This window comes from Vipera berus (genome assembly GCF_964194415.1).
Source record: "Vipera berus genome assembly, chromosome: 2".
In the NCBI taxonomy this organism is placed as follows: Eukaryota; Metazoa; Chordata; class Lepidosauria; order Squamata; family Viperidae; genus Vipera; species Vipera berus.
In genome coordinates, this window is record NC_138203.1 from 36103931 (window position 1) to 36128058 (window position 24128).

The following is a 24128-nucleotide window of genomic DNA, read 5'->3' on the forward strand; positions in this document are numbered from 1 at the left end:
AAGGATTTTTTTAATCATTTTTAAGATGGTTGTAAAATTTGGAAGATGGTTAGATGGACAAACATTCAGTTAGTCTTGGATGATACTGCAATTGTCATAGTGATGATTTCAAATAAGTAGATGGCAATAGCTCTATTAGACTGAAAGTTCATCCACAAAGTTTTCAATGATTTTTAGCATTTTCAGTACTGTATTGGTGTACTAAATGTAGCTCGTTTTGCTGCTCTCCGATTCTAAGAACTGGATGCACATAGATGCCATATCTTCAATTGATTCCCATAGAGAAGCCAGGTTTCCAGCACAGTAAGGCATGATATTATGTATACCATGGAAGAAGACAGAAACCTTTAAAATATATAGAAGGTCACTGTGATTTAATCCATGCTATAACCAGCACTCACATTGCACTAAATATGGAGGATTCTAAACTTCATATGGTTACTTAGCTTCTTTCTAAACATGACAGGCATATTAGTTTTAATCATTTCCTAAGGGCTCCATTTTTAGAATGCTAGTGTTCATTGGAAGGCCAAATTTAAGTTTATGCTTGGATATGAAAGTTCACTGATAATCAGATGGTTCAACCCAGCTAATCTCAAAAAGATTTTGTAATGAGATAATTACAATATGAAAAATTATATGGAAAGGAAATTTAAATATTTCTGCACTCAAAAAGCAACTTATTCACACAGATGCTACTTTGAGAAATTTAATAGCTTCCCTTTAAAAAAAATTTCAAGTTATATCATCCCATTTCTTTTGTACTGTAACTTGTAAACTAATATATAAATATTTCATTTATGTAACAGTTCTAAAAGTGATAAAAAGGAAAAATGTGTCATTTTGAGTGTACTTCTTTATAAAATCATGGAGATTATTTTTTTAAAAAAAACATGATTGTGTATCAAATACTTCAAGAATCAAGTCTAATTCATAGTATATTTGGTGAATATTTCCAATATAATCACCAAGAATGCGTATGGAAATTTAAAACCCCCCACAAATGCTGGTGAGAAAGAGACAGGAATTGAAAGAGTCCATTCAGCATTTTCCTTTCTCCATTAGAACAATTTCTTTAGTTGAAAAGCAGAATCACAGCTCTGTGTGCTGTTGTCTTGAATTGAATTATTTTTATATCTCACTTGGGCGGGGAGAGAGAGAGAGAGAGAGAAAGAAACCAAAACCTACAAAAAGATTGTAACTTCAAACCACTTACCAAAGAGGAATCCTCATGGGTGTGGATGAGGAATCCTGCACACTGGATTTCATTCTGGTGGTAGTTCTGATTAGCAGGCAGAGCTTCATTTAAAGCAATTGACTTCACAGCTATTATGTAAGGATCTCTAAATTGAATAAGTAGTATTATGACCATTAACAAAAAATATGTTCATAACGTGGGGAACAGCTAGTTTAAGGCTGTAATTTTAATTATAAGGCAAGATAAATGTCTTTGCTTATGTAGCTGCACATTAAGTGGACAAATGTATGACAGTTGTAATGTGCATAGATTGGTGGCCTAGATTAAAGAAAGACCTTTCTACTATTACTTTCTTTTTCTCTCTCCATTTCTTCTACTGCTGCTCAGCACTGCATCTTGAAAAGTAGCCATGGCTGCCTCTATAATGCATTACTAAAGAAATGGCTAAATGAAGAATTAAGTATACAATTATAGCCAGAAGACTGGTTTGCTGGGATAGTTGCCCTGGGCTCATTTTTTTGGATTGCTAACAAAGAATTAAGGGAGACTGATAGCAATCCAAAAAAAATTTACACAAATATGAGCTGTCACTACTGTGACCACTGCTTGTGGATGGCCTTGGGTTAGGCTGAAACAGGAAATAAAGATTTGTCCCATGTTTGGGGCCTAGCAAGGTAATCTAAATACTTAAATATATATATCAACTCTAGGGGCTGGTGCTCATCTCCGTTTCAAAGCCGAAGAGCCAGCGCTTGTCCAAGGACGTCTCCATGGTCATGTGGCTGGCATGACTAGACGCCAAAGGCGCACGGAGCGCTGTTACCTTCCCACTGTAGTGGTCCCTATTTTTCTACTTGCATTTTTACATGCTTTCGAACTGCTAGGTTGGCAGAAGCTGGGACAAGTAACGGGCGCTCACTCTGTTATGCGGCACTTGGGATTTGACCCGCCAAACTGCCGACCTTATCGACAAGCTCAACGTCCTAACCCATTGAGCCACCGCGTCCCTAACACACACATACATACACGCATACATCAAAGATTTTCAAATTTGATACTTACTCTGTTTTAGAAGGTTCCCTCTGAGACACAAGAATTAAAAAATCTCTGTGTTTATTTCTGTTAGCTGATGCGGAGGATGTAATGTGGTATATTTTGTCCTCTTCAGTCACACACTCCACGACTCTACAATTTCTACAAGCATATAAGGCACATAGAAATGTTTGGGTATCACTGAAAAGTCATTGACATTATGTAACCTTTAGATCTCAATTTGTGGAAATCAGTTCTATTTCAGGTTACATTGTTGAAGCTACATTGCCTCAGGCTTTTTTTGTTGGATGAATTAAAGAGAGATTTTTTTTTTACAAATCCAGTCATTTATTTCAAATTAAAATATTGCTATGATTTCACATATCATGCTCAGTCTTTTTTATTTGTATTCTCATTAAACTAGTGCACATTATTGAAGATTTGTCAAAATGCCATCTTTTTTAAAAATCAGACTATAAGAACTGATACTAAATAAAAGATACAAAATTATGCTTACAAGTGGTATTTAGTCCAATGCTTATGAAGTGAGAAGTTAGATAAAAGGAAGAATGCCAGTTTTGAAGGTATCTGTATTTGCATTTCAACCTTGATTGACAGAGCATTTTCCTCCTCCTCCAAAGTATACATTTTTGTCTAGGGAAAAATGTATTTTTAATGCTGAATTATGCAATCACTCAAACTAAGGTTACAAATCATTTAGTTTTAAAAAGCAATTTCCAAATAAGTATGCACCATTCCCTAAAAAGGAGTAAGTCAAGTATTATAGAACAATAAAATATAATATTGTGACCAATAATTCAGTTTTTATAGATAAAATAGATTTAGGTCAGAACCTGATATATAGATTAAGGAATTGTGCCAAGAGAATAAATAAATAAGTAGAAGAATTGCATTCAGTGTAAAGTAGCCGTTTCACCTTGATTTAAAAAAAAAAGTTAGCAATGGGACTAATAGCATGTATAGATACGGAGATAAAAATATGAAAGTTTCTAATAGGAATAACCTGCTCCCTAGCAATTTGACCAACTTTTAAAATAGTCTGCTGAAGATTTGCTTTGTATTCCCACATGAATGGGAATAAAAACCTATCACCAATAATTTATTTTATATGGGGGAGAAACTAAGGAGTTGTCAAAAGAGGACTTTCAGGTTATATCACATATTAGCATATTAGAATGCAAGATTAAGATGGATTTTTTAAGATGTTCCTTTACATTTAGTTTTTAGTAATAGCACACTGGCTAGGGAATTCTGGAGTTGAAGTCCATAGATCTTAAGTTGTAATTGTTGAGAAACTGTCTAAGAGACTAGTCTCTGGAATCAGCAACAATTCTGTCTTATCTGAATTCAGCTTCACTATGTTCTCCATCCATATTGCATCAGCATACATATAATTAGTGCAGGTTCGCATCCCACCAGGCTCAAGGTTGACTCAGCCTTCCATCCTTCCGAAGTAGGTAAAATGAGGACGCAGATTGTTGGGGGCAATTAAGCTGACTTTGTAATAATGCCGCTTGGGGGTGTGTGAAAGCCCTAATAAACAGGCATAGAATGAAGGCTACTGCTAAGCTTGTAAGCCACCCTGAGTCTTCGGAGAAGGGCGGGATATAAATGGAATTTAAAAATAATAATAATGATCTTTTCCAACAACTTTAAATGGGTATTAAATCACAGGAGATAAGACAGAACCTTCCTCCCTCCTGTGAAAATTCCTAGGGTGCTATGCAGATGTCTCACAGTAGCACCTAAAAACGTAAGAGCAGGCAATACTTTTCCCCTGCAATTCTGAGCTCATTCAAGCGTTTCAAAAGGATTATAGCATGAAAAGCCATGGAGAGATTCATGAACATGTAATGGGGCCATAGCGCTTCCATTAGAGTAGCCAAAACTATCTCTGTGCCAATTCTGGGTTTAGATCCAGACATAAAATTCAGCATCCTTTACAAATTCCTGACATTGCAGTGCCTTTGTCACAAACTTGTCAAAATGCAGAATACTGAACTTTAGTTTACAATTGTTTGTCTTTTAATGTGGTGGTAAACTTCAAGTACTTAAAGAAGAATGAATAATCTCAGGGATCATTAGTAGAATAAAGTCTTATAAGCCAAGGCAGGGTATCATCCAATAGACAAGTAATAACTCATTTTATTACTTTAATAGGTATCACAGAAATATTGAAAATTTATCTTTAATATGTAATTTACAGATTCAAAAAACTCATTTAATGGGCAAATTTTTTCTCCTTAAATTAAGCATAGCTTATGTTATCTACTTATTCTTCTATGTTTAGTAATCACAGTGAACTTCTAGAAGACCCTTGTTTAATTTTATTCATATATATGAATCTCTGCAGTGAATACACTAGAACTATCTTCCTCAATTTGAACCCTTACACATGAAATATGTTGGGATTTCAATATGCACTAGCCAAGAATGATAGTATTTGTAACCTTAAAACATATCAAGGGCATTAAATTGGGGAAAATTATTCTGAAAATTCTGATCAACTTTCTGCCGCTGTTTCCTGCAGATTTGGGGTCTTTAAGTTTACTTGCTACTAACATGAAAGGGAATTAATTATATTTATTTTAGCAATTTTTTTCTTACAAAATGTTTTACTAAGATAATGAATTTGCTTAGCAAATAAAACATTTTCCCCGAACTATATAAATAAGACTAATAAGAATCATAGTACAATATATCAATGATTATATTTTTCTCAATTACAGGTAGTCCTTGAGTTACGAGTGTAATGGAGCCTGCCCATTCCACTTGTAACTCAAAAACTCGTAGAATCTCGTTCGAGATCATTTCCTTGCTCATTAAGCGAACGGGAGGTATCTCAGGATAGGGAAGGCCACGGAGGGCCTAGTGCTGGAACAGCCCCCAAGGCCTCCCCGACCCACTAAGATACTACATGCTTCCCCCTCCCTGCTGTGCTGGACTCACCTGGAAAAGGTCCGTCTTCTCTCTGCTGTGGTTCCTGCTGCCTGCCTGAATTTGAGGCCGGGGAATACTTCTGCGACCCCCCCTCCCCGCTGCCTGATCTGGGCTCCGGAGGCCTTTTCCAGGCCCAACTGGGCCGCAAGGGGGCTGCAGAAGCATTCTTCGGCCTCAAATACGAGTGGCAGTGGCCTGGAAAAGGCCTCCAGAGCCTGCATCAGGCTGCGTAGGGTGCATGGAAGCAATTTCAGGCGGCAGCAGCCTGGAAAAGCCTGTGGAGCCCAAATCGGGCCGCGGGGGCAGAAGCCTCCCCTGGCCTTAGATCTGGCCTGCAGCGACCTGGAAAAGGCCTCCAGAGCCTGGAACAGGCTGCGTAAGGTGAATGGAAGCATTCCCCAGCCTCAATTTCAGGCAGCAGCAGCCTGGAAAAGGCCTCCAGAGCCCAGATCGGGCTGCGGGGGCCCCCGGAAGCCTCCCCTGGCCTTAGATCTGGCCTGCAACGGCCTGGAAAAGGCCTCCAGAGCCCCAATCCAGCCTCTGGAGGCACGTGAAAGCGTCCCACAGCTTCGGTTCCATTCTCTGTTGCAGAGAACAGAGGCCTAAAGTACCATGAGATCATGCGAGATCAGTAGCGTAAGATCTTGCCCCACTGATCTCGTGTGATCTTGCGTTACCTTAGGCCTCCATTCCCTGTGAATGCACCGAAGGCCTAGAACAGCCAAGAAAGCGAAGAATCTCAATCTTCACAGGGTGAGTTTTGAAGGCCTGGTGCTTAGGGAGACCCAGGTGGGGGTGGGGAGGGAGGGAATAACCAGGGTGAATGTTGCTGAGCCACTGTAGTTGCTTGTAAGGGCAAATGGCTACCGTGGTGCTGCAATATTGGTAACTTTGGGACTTGCTCATAAGCACTAGGGGCATCATCATGTAACTTTGAACAAGCGTTAGGTGAACACTCGTCACTCGGGTATTACCTGCATCTTTCACCTTTTTAGGTTAATTCTACAAAAGTGAAAGTCTACAGCAAACCCTAAACAGTTATATCTTATGGACTACAAAGAAATTACTTTGTGTTAGTTCTAGCTCAACTCCATTGTCTTAATGTAAAGATAAACAAATTCATGCCTGTAGAAAGTATTTTCTATAGTGGCTGAAGTAATGTGATGGTTCTTAATCACATCATTTTTCAGCCTTTATTATTCCTAACCCGTAGGTACTGAAAAGGCATGTTTTGAACATTGAATAGTTTAGTAATGATCATGTTTTGCTTTACAATATATTCTTGGTAAGTGAATCCAATGGGAAAGAGTACAGTTCTGTTATTTGATGAATATTTCTGCAGTTCTCTATAGTGTAAGAGATTGATCAGAAGCAGGAAGGTAGTGGATCTTTTGTGATTGAAAGGGACTTTTGTTGTCATCACCAAGAAAAATAGGAGAAACCATGAACAGATGACTAAGGGAGGGAAAAGAGTGCTTCTGTAATGCATGTAATCTCCTTTATGTTAATTCTCATGTCTTCAGTTACTTTTACTCCCAGTAAAAGAATTCTTTTTTTAAAAAAAGAAACAATTAAAACTCTGGCCTTTACATGCACACAATTCTTAAGACTATTGTAAGAAAATACATGGGTAGTACCTACACGATTTAGAGTCATACATATCTCCCATCCAGGCTTTACTGCCAAGAATGTCAATGCTGTAACATTGCTTTTGATTATGAGTGACTGAAATTTAAAACAGACAATAATTAATTGTAGCCAGGTAGAAAATACAGATTTTTTTCTCTCTACAGTGTTGAGAAAGATAGTGATCCAGCTTGCGATCTTTTAAATGATAAAGACAATACAAATTAAAAGTAAACCTCTTATCTGTTTCTCTGATAAATTAAACAAACATGCTAACAGGACATTCTTTAAGTTGCAGTCTTGTTGATATATGGCAGTGCCAGGTTGAAGAAGCCTGCAGTAAGTGATGGACTAAATCTGAGCCCAAAGAAGATGCTCAGAATTAAATTTGACTGCATTCAATGCAATAGAGCTAATTTTAAAAAAGTATAGAATTGCCACCATAATTTACACAATTTACACATTAGGAACACATATAAAGAAATCCTGATACAGACTTCTCTGCATCACATGCCTCTGATGGAAGATTTTAATTTCCATTACTTAGTCACAAAATCAGTGCTATAAAACATACTTGCTGTCTTCTCTGCTTTCAGCATTATATTAAAACTTGTTAATTTTAAAACAATTCTGATAATAAGTAAACCCAGTTTGGTAGGACATAAGAATATTCCAAAAACACAGTACTAAGCCCTAGATTTTTGATGTTTTGCAAAAAATATATTAAATCAGGGTTGGCCAGCTTAGGGCTTCTAAACACAGCTTCATTTTTCATGCTTCCAAAAAAATACGCCACCTACTTTCCCCCCCCCAAAAAAGGATTTCCATGCCACAAAAAGCGGTATGTGGGAAGAAAGGCATAAACTTTCAGCCTTGGAACTTCCTGTAACATCACTTCCATATCCCTGGCAATTGAGGCCAAAAATTTAAAAAGGAGTCCTAACTTTAAAATGATTGCTCATCCTGCCCTAAATGATCCAATTTATTTGGTGGATATCATTGTGAAAATAATATAAATAGTACCTTGCTGCTAATGTCCCAGAAATCAGGTGTGAAATTGGTTTCTTTCTTTAAAAGAGCATATCTCCTGAAGGTAATACAGAAATGGAAAGAAAGCCAAAAGTAAATTAAGGAAATACATGGATTTCAAAGAGTATCCTATACTTCCAAATAGATTTAAACTACCCTAACCAAATATTTTTAAATTACTGTTTATAAATGTTAATTTTTGTTTACATTTACAAATGTGACAAGCAATCACTGTAATAACAATCAATGAAAAATACAGAACTGTAATTGCTAAAACTTATCTTGTGCTGATTAAATCCAGCATGCAAGGTGAGGATAAAGCTCTCAGAACTGAATGTGTAAATCTGAATCTTCATTAGATAGTAAGAAATTATTACCGCCATCTATGTCTATCCTGATTTTTGCAGCTGAAATTTAACAGTACTAGATAAAAAAATGGCAATCTTAATTAAGCATTAAAATATGTCTATTGCTGATTTTTTAAGAACACATAGTAATAAAGAAGACTATCTGGCAAAACTGGAAGCATTACAAAACCACAATAGGTATTTTGTCCCCTTTCACTTATAACCCCATACACGGGAATATGTTCCTGAATCTGTTCTGCTCCAACATTCCAAAATATTTTCCATACAGCCTATCAGGAATATGCCTCAAACTGAATATTTGTTTGATATTACATGAATTAAGTAGTCATTTCTGGAAGAACTGAGAAATAACAGTGATTCCAAATCCAGCATGCAAGGTGAGGATAAAGCTCTCAGAACTGAATGTGTAAATCTGAATCTTCATTAGATAGTAAGAAATTATTACCGCCATCTATGTCTATCCTGATTTTTGCAGCTGAAATTTAACAGTACTAGATAAAAAAATGGCAATCTTAATTAAGCATTAAAATATGTCTATTGCTGATTTTTTAAGAACACATAGTAATAAAGAAGACTATCTGGCAAAACTGGAAGCATTACAAAACCACAATAGGTATTTTGTCCCCTTTCACTTATAACCCCATACACGGGAATATGTTCCTGAATCTGTTCTGCTCCAACATTCCAAAATATTTTCCATACAGCCTATCAGGAATATGCCTCAAACTGAATATTTGTTTGATATTACATGAATTAAGTAGTCATTTCTGGAAGAACTGAGAAATAACAGTGATTCCATTATAAATAAGTTATTAAACATGTAATCTTTTACCTGAATAATCGAATTTTATTACGTGCAATAGCTCCATGGTACCTTCTTAAGCCATCCTCCAAATGAACAAAGCAGGAAAACAAGAAATTAGCTATAATATGTGAACTTTTCTTAAAAAAATAATATTAGTTAAATGTCATTGTTCTTAACTTTAAGAATAGCCACAGGTCATGTAACAAATTGTGTGTGACATAAACATTACAATAAAACAAAGCAAGGGATGAAAACAACCATTTGAATAAAATGTATAAGTAAACTATGAAGCACTCTGAAAAGCTTAAGACCACACTATAATTAATAAAACAAAATTAATTAGCTCTTTTTCACTGACCTAAATGATTATCCAAGTAAAAATTAATCTAAACAACTTTATTTATTTTTTATTTATTTTATTTTAATTCCATTTATATCCCGCCCTTCTCCGAAGACTCAGGGCGGCTTACAAGCTTAGCAGTAGCCTTCATTCTATGTATATGCCTGCTTATTAGGGCTTTCACACACACCCCAAGCGGCATTATTACAAAGTCAGCTTAATTGCCCCCAACAATCTGAATCAATGCCTCGCAAAGAATTCAAATCAAGAAAACTTTTCATTTTGTTATTTACAATATATCTTAATTTCCTCTGCTAGTCTATTATTGTTGCAATTATAAAATTCCAAAAAGCAATAATCTTGCTTTATCTAGTCATTATCTAGTCTTCCTTTCCAGCTGAAAAAGAACTCACCTTGGTCATGGAACTTATTCTGGGAATAAGAACATTTCCTTGTTTATTTATAGCATTGAAAATAAGAAAGGCACTGTTAATATGCCGTGCTTGACCATTGGCCCATTCTTCACAATTATATGCTTCAACCCGAACTCCAACCTCAATACTGAAAAAAAAGTGTTTACTTAGTTTTAAAAAATGGGATGAAGTCTTCAGCAGTGATTTATTGGTCAGTAGAATGCAGCCATCCTGTAAGAACTAATTGAAATAGGTAGATAGCTTTAAGAGAGAATAGAAGAGAACATGCCATTATTTTTCAAATACAAAGAAAACAGAAGAAAGGACAAGTTATTAACAGGTTTCAGTTACAGTAGAATTGGTGTTAAATGTCTGTTCAGATAATTGTCTTAAGATGACTCTGTTACTGGAGAAGTGGTAGATTGTCTTTTGCGGGATATCTTCAGACAGAAACTCAACAACCAAGTTTTAGAGACAGCCTCACTGGATTTCCTATTTCAAGGAAATGATTGCCTTAGATAACCTAACACATCAAGTTAGGTTCAAAACAAAGGTTAAAAGACTTGATTTAATACAGGCCAAAATAACTTGTAAAGGGGAAAGGGCCACATTGCTACTGAAAATTGTGGGCTACAAAACAATAGCTGAGGTGCCAAGTAGCTGTTTGGTGACTAGCAGTGTGGCTGCAGTGATGCATCTGGCAGTCTTGCTGAAACCTGAAGATTTTAGAGGTGCTCAGCAGCATCTTTTGGGGCTGCAAAATTGGCAGCAGTGGATCCTTTCTGGCAGTGGATCCAATTTGGAAGAAGTGGATTTGTTGAGTTTTCAAAAGGCACTGAAGGCACACAAGGCAGCTTGGCAGGCTAAAGAAGTAAATAAGTTCTACAATAAGATGCAAATTTCACTGAGTAAAATTGCACAGTATATTTCATGTAAATACAGATTTGCATTATCTATCCATTATCTGTCTCTTTCCTTTTTCTGTGTTTCTTTTAAATACCAAAAACTTCCATGTAAATGTTTTGTTAACTTAAAAATATTATCAGAAAGAGACAGAAAAATATGGTACAATAAATAAAAATTCCTGCAAGTCTTTCTATACATTTCCTTCCCAAAAACACTGAATCATTTTCAATTATGTCAGTTAAAATAATCCAAAAAGATTTAAATCTACAACTGTACTTGATAAAATCTATTTCCTCTGGAGACTATTTCATATTTTATAGTACGTGAATACAGTATGTTTGGTTCCATGATTATAGTGACAAAGCTTAAATAATTTACATACATCTTTAATCCTTTCTATATTTAGAAGCAGAATTAATTTTGCAAACTATGCACATTTACTTAACAAGAATTATTTTTTAGTGCAGAATACATTTAAACTATCTGATTTATACACAACTTTACCAGTAGATGTTTATTAAGATGAAAAACAGATTACAGTATTTAATCAGTGTCATTGTATAATATTATATTTTAATTTGTGATATTAGGTGCCTAGATAAATGATTTTCTTTGCTATCTAAAGCACCACATAGTATATCAAATATAAAAACTAGGGCCTGGTATCAAATATATGGGACGTGGTGGCTCAGTGGGTTAGGACGCTGAGCTTGTCGATCAGAAGGTCGGCAGTTTGGCAGGTCGAATCCCGAGTACCGCGTAACAGAGTGAGCGCCTGTTACTCATCCCAGCTTCTGCCAACCTAGCAGTTCGAAAGCACGTAAAAATGCAAGTAGAAAAATAGGGACCACTACGGTGGGAAGGTAACAGCGTTCCGTGTGCCTTTGGCGTCTAGTCATGCCAGCCACATGACCACGGAGACATCCTCGGACAAGCGCTGGCTCTTTGGCTTTGAAACGGAGATGAGCACCGGCCCCTAGAGTCGGAAACGACTAGCACGCACGTGCGGGGGAACCTTTACCTTTACCTTTTATCAAATATATTCTGCAAATATCTTCTCTTATCATAATTAGATTTGGTGATGTGCTGGATTCTGCTGATACGCTAATAAAATTCAGAACAGAAACTGGACTTATTAATAGGCTGTAGCACTATGCAAAGTATCATAGAATCATAAAACTGTATAATTGGATTGGATTTTAGGGAAATCTAGTCCAATGTTTCTCAACCTCAGCAACTTTAAGATATGTGTGGATTTCAACTCCCAGAATACTGCATCCAGTTTTGGTCACCACAATGTAAAAAAGATGTTGAGAATCTAGAATGAGTACAGAGAAGAGCAACAAAGATGATTAGGGGACTGGCTAAAACATATAAGGAACGGTTGCTGGAATTGGGTATGTCTAGTTTAATGAAGAGAAGTTCTAGGTGTTACACGATAGCAGTGTTCCAATGTCTCAGGGGTTGCCACAAAGAAGAAGGAGTCAAGCTATTCTCTAAAGCACCTGAAGGCAGGACAAGAACCAATGGATGGAAACTAACCAAAGAGAGAAGCAATTTAAAATTAAGGAGAAATTTCCTGACAGTTAGAACAATTAATCAGTGGAACAACCTGCTTCCAGAAGCTGTGAATGCTCCAACTCAGGAAGTTTTTAAGAAGAGACTGGACATCCCTTTTTCTGAAATGGTATAGGGTTTTCCTGCCTGAGCAGGGTGGTTGTACTAGAACTAGATGACGTCCAAAGTCCCTTCCAATTTTATTATTATTATTAATTCCCCAGTAATAATTCTGGGCCATCTCCCAGAATTCCCCAGCAATCTTTCTGGGGCATTTTATGTTCCTTATGGATTGTCCTGAATTACCTACAGTATAAGAAAGACAGCCATACAAGTCCAATGAATAAATAAATGTCCACATAAGACAAAATTGCTGAGGTTGATCTACTCCAGTCCTTTCCAGTGCACAGGAAAACCAATTATTCTGTTGGAAAAATGCAAAATTACAATGCAAATAGGGATAGTCTTGCTTGAAACTTGAAGCTTTGACATTGAAGCATTCTGTACAAGACAGTATAAGATTTGTATGGATGGATACATAAATATCAAGATAGATAGATAGATATCAAGATAGATAGAGATAGATTGATAGATGGTGAATATTCATAATATAAAGATACAGTATTTTACCTTTTCTGAAAAGTATTATTAACTATAGCATTGAAAACAAGGCGATCACCAACAGTTGAAGGTCCTCGGAATTTAAACATATCTACAGATTTCAGAGTTGGATGCAGATGACACAGGCGGCTGAATCAAAGCAAACAAAATATGTCAATGCGACTTTTTAAGATTTCTACATAAATACGGCACAAAACTAGAGACTAGACAGTCACTTGTCTGAAATGGTATAGGTTCTCCTGCTTGATCAGGACTGGACTAGAAGGCCTCCAAGGTCCCTTACAGCTCTATTCTATTCTAAACTTAATTTCAAGTTTAAACTAGCTCTGAGAAAATAAAATATTCAATGGGAAGTTGTGAAGTTTAAGAACTGTGTTTTAATGTTCATATTTGGGAACAATCCTATATCGTTTTTATAGATACAACATTTTAATGCAATCTCATAATTAGTCAATATTGCTTGGCTAATAAATCCAAAGGGATTTTAATGAAGTTTATTTGGGGCTACTCCACATTTAACAAGATTTACTGAATCTTTTAGAAATGTTGTATATAAACAGTTGTAGCCTCCAGTGATTTACATAAAAATATTTTTTTAAAAATGGCCCAATGTCATAGAAGTAGTATTTAATGTCTACAAAGAGAAAGTCATATGAAAACAACGAAATGGGAACTTCCCATGCCAATGTAAGTAGCCCAGCTGGAAAAAGGACTGGGATTTTATTTTTCCAATGAATACATTAGCAGACTAGTAATGGCACATCACCAACTATGTTGCTCAGTTTTTTATTACTCAAGTTTCTTGAAAAGTTCGGTGAAAATGTTGACCAATAAGGGAATTTGTCAGTAACAAATTCTTAAGCAGTGACTAACATCTATATCATTAATGATCACACAATCATCTTTTGTATTTTTACAAATAGTCACCAATCATTTCATTTATATGTGAAAATAAATCTTCCGTTTATATTTATTTTAATACATAAATGTTCTATAACATTTGGGCTAAGAACCTACTGTTTGTGTAAGTCTGAAATTTTTAACCTTTGTTTAGCAATGACATTGTTTTGGGCCATTATTTATCCTTAGTGGAACTCAATTACCTCTTTATGATGTACCAGAATTCTTAAATGTGCACAATTATCTATTTCTAATTAATATAACTAAGCATCATTATATTGCATTCAAATTACTTTGGATTTCATTAGGAATAATTTGCTCCTCCTATTTAAATGCTAAATATCTAATTTGCAACACTCACAGTTAAGGACACCAGCAGATTAATATCAGACTAGATGTGAAGGATATATACTGTAGGTTTGTTGTTTATTTTATTCTTAACATTTTTATTGAAAGTTAAAATAATTTTATTAAAGTAAGCCTTCGTGCTTTTATATAGATGTTATTATAAATGATTACTTCCAGATCTTATGTTTGCTTGGTATTATGATGGTTAAAAACGAACAAAGGATAAAATTCCTCACCAATGGACTTTTACTTGTATAGTAGAAATATTCTTCACAGCTCCCTAAACTGACCAGTCCTCTAGGGCAGATTTTAATGCTGGGAAACAACAAGGCAGATGAGAAACTACTCTTTTTTATTGATGGTATTAGTTCCATCACTTGATAAACTGTGCTAGATATCATCCATAAACTTTAGATAAACCATTCTGAGCTTAACTTCACTTTGTGTCTTGAGAACAGCCTTTTTTTTTAACAGCCTTTTTTTATTCCCCGGCAGCCATAGCAACTCTGCCACTTTCCAAAGATCAAATCTAATTGTCAGTTGTTTTACAAAAGCTTTGCAGCAAGGTCATTTATTTCTCAAGCAGAATAGACAGTTTTTGGTTACCATTTAGCAATATTTTTAATGCATTTCCATAAAATACAGAAGAATTTTAACCTTACAGGTAGCGCTCCTTATTTTTCTTGTTACAACTATTTAGTTTTTTACAGCCAAATATGACCCCTTTTTTGTCCAATCAGATTTATTACAGATATTGGTGTATATGCTTAATATTGCTTTCTTGGGTCTCTGATGTCTAGAACTTTTGATAAGCTTACAATTTTAATAAAATGATTTATTTATCTGGCAACGAAGCAAAAGCAGTTATTATTGTGCATAAGTTCAGGTTACAAATGAGAGCTACATGAATAATGAATGGGAATGACACTTCCAACATCCTAACAATGAATCTGGCCCACTGGAGTGTGAAGGGAATTCTAATAGAAATTCATGTCTCTCACATACAAAGAGAGAGCTGCATGTACCCAGCAATTGGTGGCGGCGGGGGGAGGGGCGGATGATGGAATTCTCTGTGTGATGAGATGAACATTCAGTGAGACACTCTTTCATCTTATTTTTGCATAGTAACTAAATGTGTCCGATAATATCTAATACAGAAGAATGTTCTATAAAAAGGCACCTTGCTGAAATAGTAGCCACTGCTTCCATCCAAGCCATAATTTGACCACCAAATGTGTTTCCTTGATGATTGGCATGAGGAGGCAGGACAAGTTCAATGCTCTGCACATGAGTGCAATCGGAGTAAACCACATCTTCCTCTTTACTGCAAACATAGTCTAGAACATATGATTCTGATGTTAGGAAAATTACCAAACACTCCAGGTACATTTACATTTCAACCAAAGTTACAATGTTTTATCCTAGTACAGCCTTTCTGAAATTCATAGACATTGATAATATTTATATTGCATTAGAAAAATCCTATCACTCCCAAATTCTTTTAGAGCACAGACATTTCTTATGTGGACTATTATTACAGGAAATCCTCCAGTTATGAAGGCAATTGGGATTGCAATATATGTTGTTAATGCTGCTGTAAAGCACAATATTATATGACTGCATCACCTAGCAACAGTAGTCCAAGCTTCTGTCATAACTTCAACACTGTACAGGTCACCTTAAGAAGTAAGAGGCAGGATCTTGAGACAATTAGGCTGGTATGTGAAAGCTGGGGGTCAGAGCTATGGACAGATGGGGTTTGCTGTGGGCAGGTGGGGGGTTCCAATGGCAGGGACTCTGGAGCATGGGAGGATGTTGTGGATACCAAGGACAGGCACTCTGGAGTGCAGGCAGAAAAACAGGGCCAGGAAAACTTTGAAATCGTAATCATGTGATTGCAGCTCACTGTAACATTATAACTGCCAGCTAGACACTGAGCATCCAAGTGACTATGGGGACAATGTGATGATTGGAACTGCAAGGGCTGGTTGTAGGTTCCCTATGTTCAGCGCTGTCACAACTTTGAATGGTCAGTGAATAACCCAAGGACTACCTGTATTGATTCTTATCTCTAAAGATATCATGCTATATATCTTTAGAGACTAAATTGATTAGTTAGAATTATAGTGGCATTTAAATGTATTTTAGAGAGAAAATTGGAAAGAAAATAGGGTATCTTTCTATTATTAGGAAGGAACATATTCCTATTAAATGTGTGTTTTTGTTTTAAATGTCAACCAGGCTAATCTGTCACACGATTCCACCTGACCTAAATTAAGCCTTTGGCTTCTGCCCCAGTTTCATCAGTTTTATAATCCCAGAGTTGTAGTTGGATCCACCTGATTGCTTTGCATTTTGGACCTACTTATCAGCCTGTTAAATTAGTAATTTCAACAATATAACTAAGCCTTGTTTCTTTTTTGTGAACTCTGTACTCGTTTTGAGGAAAGCAATCTTAGCCCTTAATAAATTTATCCTTACTTTACCTACTTTTGTTCAGAGGGACCCAATTCGCTTAAAAGTGAAGACCTAAAAATACATAAGCTGCTTTCTACAGATATGCCTTGTATAAACAAAGTGTGTGTGTGAGGGTGTGTGTGTAATTCAATAAATTGAAATAATGGACTCTATCATTTGTCTTGATTCTGTTTCAATGCATGTATTATTAGTTCAGAAACTTATGTTGATGTCAGAGTATGGAAACAAAACAATATGCAGCTGCATTGCTCCATTACATAATAAATTCCAAAGGAAAGAGGCACGTTCATGTGATGTATCTAAGTGTGTATAAGACTTTTTTAAAAAATGGAGATGGCACTGAAAAAAGAAAAATGCCAATAATCTGAAGAGAAGTTGTAGGACAGCTATGTTTATTAATAACATTTGTTATGATATTACCAGACATTTTTTGAACTAGAGAAAGCAAGAAGCTGATAGCAAGCTTGTTTATATTGCTCCTAGTTTTTTGAGATCTAAAGCAGGAATATCACCTCACAGATAGGCATGTGGCTTGCCTTTATATCTTTTCATATTTTATATTTTTCATAAATGATACATTACACAATGCTGTGAGTTCCAGGGCTTTTTCATTTAAACGTTGCAGTCAGGGAAATGTTGGAACTTCTCCCCATTTTGGAGAATTGGAAATGAGGAACATAACATTTGTTTTACTGACCATCATCCACGCCACATTTATCCATTAGAACATTAAATACACGTTCATGATCCAGTCGAATTTTTCTTCGGTCAGCAGCCAGAGTGTGCTCTACGAAATCATGCACAGTGAGAAGCTTGACTGGCTTTAAATTAATCTAATTTTTTTTTAAAAAAACAAAAACAAACAGCATCAGCAAGTCATAGTAAAATTATACAATGAACCCATTAACAATAAAAAATTCTTTCTGCCACATCTGTAGTAAGCTTAAATAATGCTAAACTAAAATATTTACTAATCTAAAACATATTAATCATTTAATAAGCAATTTCTAATAATTTATACAATATTCTAAACATGGAAACAAAAATCATGTGAGATTAGCTTTTATTAAAAAAAAACTAGAAATGCAAGATGCTAGGGATTATTCTACATCTTTAAACTCTGAAGCTCAGTTTGCAGCCCACTTCACAATGTCCTTAAATAGCTAATGAATTATTGTACTTTGATTTCAATGATCCTCATCAGCTTTAGTGTACAGGTGATTCCCCCTAACTACATCCTTGCAACAAATGGAAGCCATGGAGATATGAAAGATCTTGCATTCATTCATTGCCTCCCCAGATTTGTTCAGGTGATCTTTCAGTGCTGTAGTGCAATGCTGCAGATTTTAGAGATATCCAGGTACACAAAGAAATCTAATTGCCTTTCCATTCTTTAAACAAATCTATCCTAGCAGCACATGTTAATTGAATATTGTCCTAAACCAGTGATGGCGAACCTTTAAAAGACCGAGTGCCCAAACTGCAACCCAAAACCCACTTATTTATCACAAAGTTCCAACATGGCATTTAACCTGAATACTGAGGTTTTAGTTTAGAAAAAAACATCTCATACATTAACATCTTTTGTCTTAAAAGAAAAACACAATAACAGAGCTTTCAATGATACAAACAACTTTTTATTGAAAGGTAAAAATTTGCATTTGGCATGCTTTTGAACAATTAATGTGATTTTTGCTGTTGTATGCATACTGATAATTTGTCTAACCTTAGCTCATACTTTGTAACACATGCAGCACTCAGGTCATCTGTTAGTTTGTTTCTGGTGTCAGATTTGATATAATTCAAAGCTGAAAACAGCTGCTCACAAGCATAAGATGATCCAAACAAAATAAGAAAAGCAATCCCAAGTGCTTTTACTGACTTAAAATTATTTGGCAGAGAACTCCACAATGTAAGGATTTCATTTTCAGAACTAACTGTGCTGTCCTTTGTCATCCTTGTTTTCACAAGATTGCTCTCAATAAGAGCGAGGCACGCTTTGGCTCCATTTTCGCCAGTAAGGGGCTTGAGAAATGGGTTTTTCCTGTGAAAATTTAGCCAAAAAGCAAGGCGCGCGTACCCACAGAGAGGGCTCTGAGTGCCCCCCTCTGGCACATGTGCCATACGTTCGCCACCACTGTCTTACACATTCTAGTTTACCAAGATCACTGGCAATGGTATATATGAAAATGGACTGTTTTTTAAATAAAAATTTAAATATGGCAGCTTAGGAACAATGCTAATATCTGCAAGCAAAATGAATGTTTGATATTAGTGAATTATAAAAACACATTATTTGAAAAAAGAAATTTCTGGAAGTAATACAAGGTGAAAGAAAATGTTTGCAAAAGTTCAATGAAGTTATTACTCAAAAGTAAAATGTAAAATTTTTCACTATTTTATTCTCAATAATAATGGCTTTGTGGCAAGTTCACAAAGTTAGAGAACAGAAACATTAGAATTTTTCATTGAAATGTTTACCTTCTCTTCTCCTACTGGCTTTGCAACGTATGTAGAGAAAGCCACACAAATTAGTTTTTGAACATTAGTTAAGGGATCCTGTAACGTAACACTGACACCAACCTATGGGTAGATAACAAAGCCATTGTTGAATTCTAGGCAGTTACATAATTGTGAACAAGTGTATTAGTAACAACTATTCTTTTCATCTTAATGAAAATAAGAAGCTCTATCTTTTTCATATATATACCATAACCCCAAGTGACTATGCAGCACTATTAGGATCCCCATCCCAATCCGGACACCATCCTGGCCTGATAATGATTTTACATCCTCCATGGGAAACCCTCGGCTGCCACCTCCTTCCCTCCCACCACCCTGTCCATCAACTGCTGGGGGTCGGAACTCTGAATGGCCCAGAGCTTAGCATGGCGGCAGCGGGGATGTGAAAATGGGAAGCTCCTGGCTGCCGCTGCCACCGTGCACTTGCTTGCTCGCCTGCCCATCGACCCGGCTCTCTTTGCTTGCTTGCTCACCCTCCTGGGCACTTGTAGCAAATTGTCCCTGCAGTGAATTGCCCATGTTCAGTTGTCCTGCAACAACTTGGCAGCAGTGAGTTGGCAGAGGCATCTTGGTAGTAGTGAGGGGGCCATCCCAACCTGGCCACCCCCAGCTGGCCATCCTGAGTTGTCCCATTCCATGCTGTAAATGCCACTGCTAAGCAGGGCATTCATATTCACATCATATCCTGCTTTACAATCACATCACTTTGTGATGGCAATTCTAGTCTTCTAGACATTTGTATTTATTACAGTAATTCAATTTGTTTATTTAAGCTTTATCACATCTTTTATTAGAGGTTTACTGCTATAGCCTCATTATTTTAACTGCACAAACATGTCTTTATAGGACATAGGGCTGAGAATGACTGGCACAGAATCACTTATAGACTAACTTCAGTTTCTATGAAACTGAAAATGTTGAAAAAAATGTTTTGTTCAATTATTCAGATATTTAGTATAATGCTGAATTTGGAAAATAAATCTATTAAAAAGGTTTGAAATGAATGAAGAAAAGGCTATCTGTGATGGAATTTACCTGAATTCATATCTTCACTAGATTCATCCTGCCTAAATAATAAAATATAGTATTTCAACTTAAATCAAATAAATACAATATCTTACCTCCATACTGGTAGTGAATGCCCTGTTTACCTTTGCTGTAATGCTGATAATCTGCCCAACTCTGTTTTTTAAAAAAAAATTACATATAGTTACAAAACACATAATTTTATGTTTTGCAATTGCAGAAACTCTAATGTACAGCTAAGTGTTTTGGAAATAACTGTTATAGAAATCATATAATTTCAAATGTCCTATCTTAATATTATGGCCAGAAGTGAAGGGGGAAGAGTAAGGATTTCCTCTGCACCAGAAAAATATTGCTGCAAACCAAGGTTGTTCTCCTTTTTCCTTAAATGCCAGTGACAGAGATACTAGTCAGGCAAACTCATTCCACAATTAGTCGCATTTAAAGAAAGAACTTTAAATCTGAAACTAGGATTCATATTTAGAACTATCTAGGTAAGAACTAAATGCCAGTCTGTTTTGTCTGTTTAGCTTAATGTCATGAAGACTTACTGGCAACAGCTCTCCAAAGCCTTAAGACTTTCCACTTTGTATACTATGTTTGTTTTACCTGATCCTACAGACCAACAGTTCCCAACATTTTTCACACCAGGAACCAGTTTTGTGGGAGAATTTTTCCATGGACCAGGGAATGGGGGATGGTTTCAGTTTTGCATGCACATCTACTGCTCACCTCCAGCTGTGCGGCCTTCTTCCTAACAGGCCACAGACCAGTACCAGTCTGTGACATGGGGGTTGGGGATCCCTGTCGTAGAGACTGAACCCAGGAACCTTTGGAAACTTTACCAAGCCAGACCATTAGTCGCTACATAATTTCAATCAGAAGTATTTTGCTTCACTTAGGGAAGGTAGGAAGTAACTTTAGGACCTTGTTGAAGATGGTATATATTCTCCTGCTTGAGCAAGGGGTTGGACTAGAAGACCTCCAAGGTCCCTTCCAGCTCTATTCTATTCTATTCTATTCTATTCTATTCTATTCTATTCTATTCTATTCTATTCTATTCTATTCTATTCTATTCTATTCTATTCTATTGTCATTGCTTTTGTTCTCTAGAACCTTGGGTCTTCAAAGAATGTACCTTATCAGAACGCACTACATAAACCCTATTTAAATTATTGTGATACTCCATCCAATGATATTCTATGTATGTTTATAATCCAATTTCTATATTGATATTTTTTTATTTAAAATTAAGAGACCAAAGAAACAGATAAAAAATTGACCAGAATACCAAATTTAATCCAGTGCTTTCTAATGATCACAATAGAAAAGAATTTATATATTTATAAGAAAACACTGATGGATCTAATTAAACATGCACTATTCTTCTGCAGGAGGGAAGTATGTAGTGGGGTGCCCCAGGGCTCTGTTCTGGGCCCAGTGCTCTTCAACATCTTCATCAATGATTTGGACAAAGGGATAAATGGGGAACTCATCAAATTTGCAGATGACACCAAGCTGGCAGGAATAGCCAACACTCCAGAAGACAGGCTTAAGATACAGGAGGATCTGGACAGACTTGAACACTGGGCGCTATCTAACAAAATGAAATTCAATGGTGAAAAAAGTAAGGTTCTACATTTAGGCAAGAAAAACCAAATGCACAGGTACAGTGTAGGTGGTACCTTGCTCAATAGTAGTAAACGTGTGAGGGATCTCGGAGTCCTAATGGACAGTCACTTAAATATGAGCCAGCAGTGTGCTGCAGCTGCCAAAAAAGCCAACACAGTGCTAGGCTGCATTAACTGAGGAATAGAATCAAGATCACGTGAAGTATTAACACCACTTTACAATGCCTTGGTAAGGCCACACTTGGAATACTGCATCCAGTTTTGGTCACCACAATGTAGAAAAGATGTTGAGACTCTAGAAAGAATACAGAGAAGAGCAACAAAGATGATTAGGGGACTGGAGACTAAAACATATAAGGAACGGCTGCTGGAATTGGGTATGTCTAGTTTAATGAAGAGAAGGACGAGGGGGGACATGTATTCCAATATCTCAGGGGCTGCCACAAAGAGGAGGGACACAAGCTATTCTCCAAAGCGCCCAAGGGCAGGACAAGAAGCAATGGATGGAAACTAATCAAGGAGAGAAGCAACCTAGAACTAAGGAGAAACTTCCTGACAGTTAGAACAATTAACCAGTGGAACAAGCTGCCTCCAGAAGCTGTGGATGCTCCAACACTCGAAGTTTTTAAGAAGAGACTGGATAGCCATTTGTCCAAAATGGTCCCTTCCATCATCATCATCATCATCATCATCATCATCATCATTATCCCTGAGGCTATTTGTTTCAATGTTGGGAGTGTACTACTTCCTTTCCACCACAACCAAAGTGCATATTTTTAACACAGACCTTGGGAATTAGAATACAAGGAACATTGCCCTGTCACAGACCATTGCAGTTTCATTTGTAACTGATGAGAATCTTTTCAATGTAGCAGTCTGGGAGCTCTTGCTAAGGATCCAGGAACAAATGGAAAAAGAAGAAAAGAATCTAAAGTACAAATATTTGTGCAATAAAAATGTAAAAATAGGAAATGATTCTATAATGTAGGGGGGAAAGGCCCTTGTTTTTCTCTCTCTTCTGAAAGGTTGAAAATTCCATGATCCAAAGACACCAAACATAGCTATCCTATATACAAAATAGAATAGTACATAATTGCTCTAAAATATTGCCATATTATAGCCAATTTGCAACATGTATTATGTTCATTTTTCTAGTGAAAAAGCATTTTTGGGTAGGACTCAATTGTCCTGAGAATTTAGTAACATATTTTTTGTTCAAATTTCTGAACCACCCATCTCCTTCAGAGATGGATTCTGGGCAGTGTACAATAAAGTATTAAAATATAAAAACAGTATATAAAAAGATGATAAAACACTATTAAAATTAGTTAAAAGGCAAAGGGGGGAGGATTTCCTCAGGGCACTAGCCACAGCTGCACTCCTCATTCGAGACCACAGAGCCATGCTTTAACTCCTTTTCAAAAGGCCAGGAAAGTGAGGATCTGCCTTACCTCCAGGGGAAGAATATTCCACAGGGTGGGGGCAATTGCAGAAAAAGCTCTTTTCCTTATAATTCACTTTTTCAGAAATCTAAAGAACACACCTAAAATTTATAAAGAAAAAAATCCCCATTTTGGAACACTTTTTGTTATGCTATTGGCAAGTATACCCACCTGTCAAAGGAATCTTGGAAATTAATTTAAATAAATCACTATTGTCCTTTTAATCCATACAAGTGGCTTACAATCTGGAATGTAGTCTTGGCTTTTGGTTAAAATCAAATGTAGCATGTAGGGATGCACTCTGTTTTTGAACATTTTGTTATTTTCCCACCTAGCATCAAATTAAACTGCAGTCACAAACCTTTAAGTGTTCAATTTTGTGGAACATTTTTACATTTTCTTTTCTTTTTCTTTCACTAAAGATAATTATGCACAGCAGTGCTTCTGGGGTATGTAATCTTAGGTTCAATGCAACTGGAGATGTCAAAATAACTGAATCAGCCCTTTTCCCTTTCAAATGGACTGTACTGCTACATCTGCTGATTCTTCTTCCACTTTTTTCTCATTTCAAACCATTTGGAGGAAATCAACTGGAGTCCATTTAGAGAAAATAACAGAGAATGAAGTTTCTTTCTTCAGTACATGAAAGGAAGTGACTTTCTTGAATAACCATTTTATAAATTCATTAAGCATATACAAGAAATGTGACAATGACTTTTAAATTTATCAATAATGTTCATTATCAGTTCAAAAAATTAAGAATTAAATATCTTTCTAAAAATAATTTAAATTTATTTTTTAAGAATTAAACTGCAAGAAACAAAACAAATTAAGTTGCAACTCTCAGATTTTCACAGTGAATGTTTTATTTAATTTTAAGAGTAGAAAAGATCAATATTTCTATAGAAATTTAAATTTTCTATT

At 36.1% G+C, this 24128-nt stretch overlaps 1 protein-coding gene across 1 annotated transcript in view; it reads right to left on the reverse strand.

Annotated features, from left to right (window-relative positions):
- Window positions 1–864: 864 nt before the first annotated feature.
- Window positions 865–24128, reverse strand: part of ACOT12 (acyl-CoA thioesterase 12) — a 32896-nt gene continuing 9632 nt past the window's right edge. Inside the window, exons 3-14 of the mRNA XM_081318853.1 lie at window positions 20227–20287; window positions 19064–19165; window positions 17280–17415; window positions 15285–15441; window positions 12866–12985; window positions 9773–9920; window positions 9047–9102; window positions 7841–7904; window positions 6833–6916; window positions 2748–2884; window positions 2261–2392; window positions 865–1343 (exon numbers count right to left, since the gene is read on the reverse strand). Of these exons, the coding sequence (XP_081174979.1) occupies window positions 1139–1343; window positions 2261–2392; window positions 2748–2884; window positions 6833–6916; window positions 7841–7904; window positions 9047–9102; window positions 9773–9920; window positions 12866–12985; window positions 15285–15441; window positions 17280–17415; window positions 19064–19165; window positions 20227–20287 (1402 nt within the window). The 3' untranslated portion in view covers window positions 865–1138. The remainder of the gene's footprint in view (window positions 1344–2260; window positions 2393–2747; window positions 2885–6832; window positions 6917–7840; window positions 7905–9046; window positions 9103–9772; window positions 9921–12865; window positions 12986–15284; window positions 15442–17279; window positions 17416–19063; window positions 19166–20226; window positions 20288–24128) is intronic.